We start from the raw sequence: 6,861 nt of genomic DNA, 5'->3' as shown, positions 1-6,861 counted from the left end.
CGGGGGTGGGAGGGCGGGCAGCTGGCCGGGGCGCGGTGAGCCGGGAACGCGGCCTCGGAGGGGAGTTTCGCGGTGGGGCTGGGAGTGCCGTGGGTGGGGAGGCAGCACCGCTTATTGCAGCTGTGGGCTTCAGGTAGTGGGGTACAATATAGAAAATAATCGTAGGGCGTTCCTGGCCTTTTGTTTTTCAAGTTTTTGGGTTTTTTTTTTTAAGGAAAACAAGAAAAGAAAGCGTACAGAAGAAGCGGAGAAAGCGTCAGAAGACCAGAGCTCATCTGTCGTACAAGAACCTCCTATAAAAGCAAAGAAAGCCAGGAAGAAGGAACTTTCAAAAGCAGAGAAAGAATTGGCAAACAGGTGAGTAAATTCTAGCTTTTTGTAGTAAGAATAAAAAAAACCCAACATCTAGATTAATCATAAGATTATGAGTTCAGTGAAACAATAAAGTTGTGTTCTACTGTTCGTCTTAATCCTTGTGTTTAAGAAGGTTTATTTTTTAAAAGATTGTGAAGTTTTTCTGTTATTTTCTCCAGAAGGTAGTAAATACTTTTAGCTTCTTGAAGTTTTTGGTCTGTGAAGTGCAGATCCCCTGTTAGAGAGCTAACAGGTCTCGAGGTTGTACATTTACACCAGAAGTTGTCTCTGGCACGGGGTGATGCCTTCTAACTGTAGCTGCCTTTGTCCAGCACACCTGCAGTCAAGGGAGCAGAGGCAGTTCCAGCAGGCGCACGGCACCGGGCAGAGTTGTCCTTATCGCGCTTGCCCTCTGCTGTGACACAGACCTGCTCCTTCACACTGTCCCGTTCCCTTAAGTACTCAGAGTTGAACCAAGACGCTGTCAGTGCAGGCAAGAAGCTAGTCTGTGCAGTTAAGTTTGGATAGTGAAGTTTGCTTGATGGTTACTCGAGGCTGACACCTTGTTCTCTCTCTGGCACTGTGTGATGTTGCGTCTTCCATGCCCACAGAACTTGTTTGCTGTTTTGGTGTCAGTAGCCATCCAGAGCTTTTTCCGATCTGCATATTGTTTGTGCTGTTATGGAGCTTGGAGAGATAGAGATTTGTTAGTGTGTGGATGGATCCCAAAGGATTGTTTGTTCTGAGTGTCCTAGGTACTGGGAAGAATTAAATCTCTCCTTAGTTCTAGTGTGCAAAGATGATTTTTTTTTCCCCCTTCAATTTTAGAGGTTATAGAATTATTTAACTCTGAATTATTTCTTTATTGCACCTACTAAATAGCGAATGCCATGTTCTGGGGACAGTAAATAGTTTTCCATGTTACAGAATGGTCAGATATGTTTGTTTGATGCATGATAAGCAAAATAATATTTTAACTATTTTAACTTATATTTTGCATTATGTTCAGCGTAAAATTTATCTTGGAGGCTTCAATTCTTTGACCTCAAAAACTCTGTTTTTTCCCCATCAATTATAATTTACTTGTCTTTTTTTCTGATAAGAGAGAGCGCTTTGGAGCAGGCAGATGAAGAGGAGGAGCAAAAACTGTTTCAAAACAAAGCAAAGCAAAAAAAAAAGGCTTCTCATGCCGTCGCCAAAACTGTTGTTAATTCAGATACAGGCACTGCTGTAAAACAACAAAAGGAAAAAAAGGTGGATGATGAAGCAGTAAACAGGAGAACAGTGTTTGTTGGAAACTTGCCTGTCAACTGTACTGTCCAGGTATGTGAGTGGATTCATCAGCTAAAGGAATGAGAAGAAACAACAGTCCGTGTTTTGAGGGGATGTTTCCATCTGAGAAGTCATATGTATTTGTGACTAAAATTGCTTTTTGGAAAAGTAGGAAATAATGCTTATTATCAGAAACCATCAATCTCTTGTTTTATTGGAGTTGGGCTTTTTACGGCAGCAGGTGCAGTTGCTCTTTCTTTAGTACAATTGCTTAGTTTCTTTTGCAATTAAAAGAGACAATAAATGAGAACTACAAAGTTAGTCTGCTTCTAATTTTGAACGCAAACAATGCTTTAGATTGTTTCATAAAATATGTTAAATTTATACTTTCTTCCATAGTAAGGGGTACAAATTCAGTTTTGGCAATCTGTAGAATAAGAAGCTGCCACAAGAAGCATAGAAACAATTACAAATTACTGGCCTGTTTTCAGTAGCCCTTTAGTGGACCTTGTATAAGTAAAGTTAAACTACTGTTAAAACGATCTTGCTAATAAATATTCAACAATAATTCTTATTACCAGGATGCAAAAATGTGTTGAATATTTGTAATATCTTCTGTTTAGGTACTGAAGTCTCTTTTTAAAGAGTATGGACCAATAAAATCCATTCGATTCCGGTCTTTGGTACGTTGTTTCCGCTAATGTTATATAACAAAATCATTAATATTTTTTTTTTTTTCTTAAAGGGTAGTATTCATCAGGCTTGTATTGTCGTTAGTTCAGAAGTGGGTTTGGGTGTGTATTTTTTGCCACTAGAAGAGATTTTACCATAGAGGGACTGCAGATGCATCTTTCCTTTCATCACATTTTACTCTTCCTGTAGCAGCACTTGACAGTGTCAGAGCTATATTTGCTCTGGAAGAATAATGCCTTTGTTATTGGTCGTTTACCTGAAGTATTACTCACCTATTTCTAAATCATAGTAGCAAAGGCACATTGGTTGTGGATCAGTGTACTCTGCAAAATAGTTGAAGATAACAGTCTTGGGCCCCAAGTAATGTAACAGATGAAGTCAAAGCAAGCTATCTAATTATGAGGTGTTTCTAGATCAATAGCCACTCCCATCTCATTTGCTCCGTGTGCTGTCTACGTTGCCTTGGGTGGGAATGGTACCTGTTTGAATTCCTCTTTGCCTTCAAGAACAAATATTTAAGATAAATTGACACTAGGCCTGCTTAACTAAAGCTCTTTTTATGTTAAAGGTTCCAGCAGAAGATACTTCATCCAAAAAGTTAGCAGCGATAAAGTAGGTTCCTCTTGTGAATTTTGTGCTTTATTTTTCAAGGCAAAAATAATTTTTAAGTGTTGGTTGTTACATGTTTGGCCGTATTAATTTTTTTTTTAATTTTATGTTTCTTTGACTTTTGTAATTACCTTTGTGTGAATATAAGTTTTCTTAACAAGTCAAAAAGAATTATGTGCCCTGTATACTAGTAATTCATTATCTTAGGTTGCATTTCTTATATTTTAGGAAGGAGGAAGATGCTAGTAGTCTTTAATTAATTTGGCTATGTTTATGAGCTGAGGAAGCTTGATCAGGGTGCATATACATAAAGGGCTATCTTGACCTTTAAAATAAATGAAGCTGTTGCTGTGCACAAAAGTTGTTATGCTGTGCATAAACGTACTTAACAAGAAGTGCTTGTGCACTGCACACAATCAGAATTACTTAAACAATGTGTGTCTTTTTCATGTTCCAGGCATAAGGTGCACCCTAATGCGAAGTTTGTCAATGCTTACATTGTATTTAAGGAAGAATGTGATGCCGTTAAGGCTCTAAACAAGTAAGTCTCCGTTTTGTTCCTCATTCCCTGTTGAAGAGGTAGATTTGCAGATAAATCTGAACTAACTCCTCTCTTTTGCTTGAATCTCAAGAAAATGTTTTTTCCAACTTAGAAGTAAATTTGCTTTTGGAATAATACTGTGCAGTGCCATTGTAAATTAAGTAACACTAATTTAATTTTTAAAACTTTTTGCTTTTGGCTGCAAAAGAAATGGAACAGAAATTGCTACTGGATTTCACATCAGAGTTGACATTGCATCAAAAAACAATTCAGTAAGTAAAGTTGTGACTAGAAAAACCCTTTTCTGTTTCTTTGGGTTTTTTTTCTGTAACAACTTACTGTCTTGTGTCTCCTGTTTTCTTTAGCATGACAATAAACGATCTGTATTCTTGGGAAATCTCTCATATGGTAAGTTTAAAATTGATTGTTATGCAGCATTATTTAACATTTATGGAATATGTTGACATTAGGGGGTTTTTATTTATTGATATTTAACGTAGCATGTTTAGATAGCTAGATATCTTTTGCTGGAATTTATCTTTTTAAATTGCAGTTTTATTTTTTAACTGAAACACCTGAAGGGGTTGTAAGTTCCTGTCAAGTTCTGCAGGTTAATTGTTTTCTTTATTGTAACTAGAACTGCAAGCACTTCTAGGTTTTGTTGTTGCTTGGTGTGTTTTAAGTAAACATGGCTAAACTGCATAGGCCATAGCTTTCTAAACTGTTAAACGTTAAACTGGTACCTGTTTGTGAACTACTTCCAAGTGATACACAGTGATGGCTTCTTGTTTTGATGCTGTGAGCCACCGGGTGAGTGACTCTGTCTGGGCAGCTGTTGGCAACTGATTGTGATCTGCGTGGAGGGGCTCACTGTATGGCTGAGGTCAGTGCCTGGTGAATATTCAGCTGTTTCTGAGTAGGCTGGAGAGTAGATGAAGGGATTGCCATCAGGTGTGGTCTGCAGGAGGATGTTAATGGAGTCAGGACGCTTGGGACAAGCATCTTATTTGGTGGTGGTGCAGATGTGTACACAGGAGGAAGGCATGCCTGGTGCCTGTGGCCTGATGCAGAGCCTGTAGCATGTCCTTGCTGACAGTAATGCTGAAACAGACAGGCTTTAGACCAGCCAAAAACTTGACCTGTCTGAAAATCTGGATAGGTGACAAGTCTGATTGTGGTGACATTACTGTTGTGCCTGTTGTGTAGAGCTCATGTCAGTACTGTATGTTCCTTTGTGCATCCTGCAGAAAAAAGTTTGGACACTTGGAGTGATCTGAAAATGACTTCAGCAGCTTGACCTTTTCTCAACACATCCAAGTCCAATTGCTGTAATTAAACCATGGCTATTAAATTCAGCCACCTCCTGTAGCAGAGATACGATTGTACCTGTGTAAAGGGGTTTACCCTAGTATGAGGTGTACCTATAACAGACAAGAGAATAACCTGTGGTTTTGTATTGTTTTGTCACACTTGTCTGTTAGCGTAGGCATGAGTCTGAGAAAGCCTCACACATATGGCCATTATCAGAATAATCGTGTAGCACCTGTGGTTGGAAAGTGTAAATCCCTTCTCCCCTATTTAGCTAAAATTCATGGCTCAGTCAAGGAGTGTGAGACTTCAAGAGCTGCCAGCACAATGTGCTCATTAGCATCAGCATTAATTCTTAGAGATTCTGGCATAAGAAGGAGCTACAAAAATGTAGTGTGAATCTTAATTTTCACCACGTTCAAACCATAAATGAAATTACTTGAAAAAATTTTGACGGTATTTGCCATCATCCTTCTTTGTGATTTGTAGTGTCCTCTTCCAGGCTAGAGGATTAGTAACTGTCGGAGTAAATAGCCCTCTACAAAGTCTGCTTTGTTAGCTTGCTGGAATTTTTCTGAACCACTGATGTTTGTGTACCTATGTATATTTGTATATTAACATGTATCTTTAAACATATGTTTGTGTACCTGAATTGGTAAATATAAAATATTTAGATTTGGGCCAGGCTTCTAAAGCTGTGTGTCAGACTGAAGAGGCGTCTGTTTCATTGTGCTTGCCTGCAGACATCAGTGACGATGCTGTGCGAGAACACTTTTCTGTCTGCGGAGGTGTAGTAGCAGTGCGAATTGTTAGAGACAGAAACACCGGCTTGGGGAAAGGCTTTGGCTACGTTCTCTTTGAGGTACGTATGAATGGCGTGCTTCAGGACACTGGGAGTTCTTCAAAATCTGAATTGGGATTTGCCTTTATAGGCTTTTGACATTTTTTTTTTTTAATTAATTTTTCAGGGTAGTTTGTATATGTCAGGAAATGGAAGTATGGTTGTGTATGTTAAAAGCAGCTAGGGAGACCAGTTCTGTGGAAGCAGACGCAGAGCAAACTATTTTAGGTCATGTACAAAAAAAAGTTGTAAAGCGTTGGGGTGAAAGAAATGAACTTTAAGGGAAAGACTTAAAGGAGGGACAGGTGAGTTCACTTGGTATAACTGCAATGTTCTCCCATTTCCTGTGTGTTGAAATATAAGTGGAATTCTTTCCTGCAGCTGGTTTGCCTACTGGCACTCTGGTTTGGATTTGGTACCTTTGGTATCTTCCCTTAGTTTATTTTCTGCAGCCCAATACCTTTTTTCCCCAGTTTCTCCTTCATCTCTCTGCCTCTGTCTTCCACGTCTCACGTAAGCTCTTTAATAGCCCATTTTCTTCAGGTATCTGTGCCTCGATGCACGGGCTTACATGGGTGTGCTGGTGTGTCTGAGCAGAGCAGAGGTGTTGTGTCATTAACAGAGCAGTTTGTGTGCTCTTTATTGTAAAATCTTGCTTACAAAATGAAAGAAAGGCAAATATTTATTTGAAAGCAAGTCAATCGGAAGTAATGCTGCTTTTAAGCTGTCTGTCTGTTCTTGTAGAATAAGGATGCCGTTCATCTTGCTCTGAAACTCAACGAGTCTGTTCTGATGGGAAGAAAGATACGAGTGAAGCGCTGTGGAGACAAGTGGAAAGCACCCCAGAACAGTCCCCATCAGTCTCGTGCTCCTAAGGACAGAGTTGATACCACGTTAAAAAACAAGAGGTGCTCTATCGAGTCATTTGTTGGTGAAAAAGCAAACCCGCTAAAGAAGAGCGCTAAGCCAAAAAGACTAAAAACTATTCCCAGGAACAAAGCTGGGAAAAACAGTCAGTCCTTGGATAAAAAACAAACATATAAAAGCGTTCGGTATTGCTACAAAGACTGATGTACGTAAGGGCGTTCTGTCATAAACTGTGTTTGCTAATACAGCTGTGCGTGTGCTTGGCATTCACGGGGGGTTTGGCTTCTCTGTCAGGCAGTAGGAGGTGCGTGTCCGCGCTGCAGTCACGGCTCCAGCCGGGGTAAGGCCGCAGGGGTCACCCCCTTCTCCCCCCGGG

The 6,861-nt window shown here is 39.8% G+C and overlaps 1 protein-coding gene across 1 annotated transcript; it reads left to right on the top strand.

Moving 5' to 3' along the window:
• Positions 1-214: 214 nt before the first annotated feature.
• RBM34 (RNA binding motif protein 34) lies at positions 215-6,630 on the top strand (the record flags this gene model as incomplete). Its single annotated transcript, XM_010076598.1, has 9 exons — positions 215-357; positions 1,458-1,677; positions 2,250-2,309; positions 2,888-2,931; positions 3,386-3,469; positions 3,678-3,741; positions 3,835-3,877; positions 5,521-5,639; positions 6,363-6,630. Coding segments are annotated over 9 exons (1,045 nt in total), but the record flags the coding sequence as incomplete, so codon positions are not given.
• Positions 6,631-6,861: the final 231 nt, after the last annotated feature.

This window comes from Pterocles gutturalis, unplaced genomic scaffold, assembly GCF_000699245.1.
Source record: "Pterocles gutturalis isolate BGI_N339 unplaced genomic scaffold, ASM69924v1 Scaffold48441, whole genome shotgun sequence".
Lineage (NCBI taxonomy): Eukaryota > Metazoa > Chordata > Aves > Pterocliformes > Pteroclidae > Pterocles > Pterocles gutturalis.
Note: the sequence above shows the minus strand (reverse complement) of the source record. Positions and strands in the feature narration are given on the sequence as shown.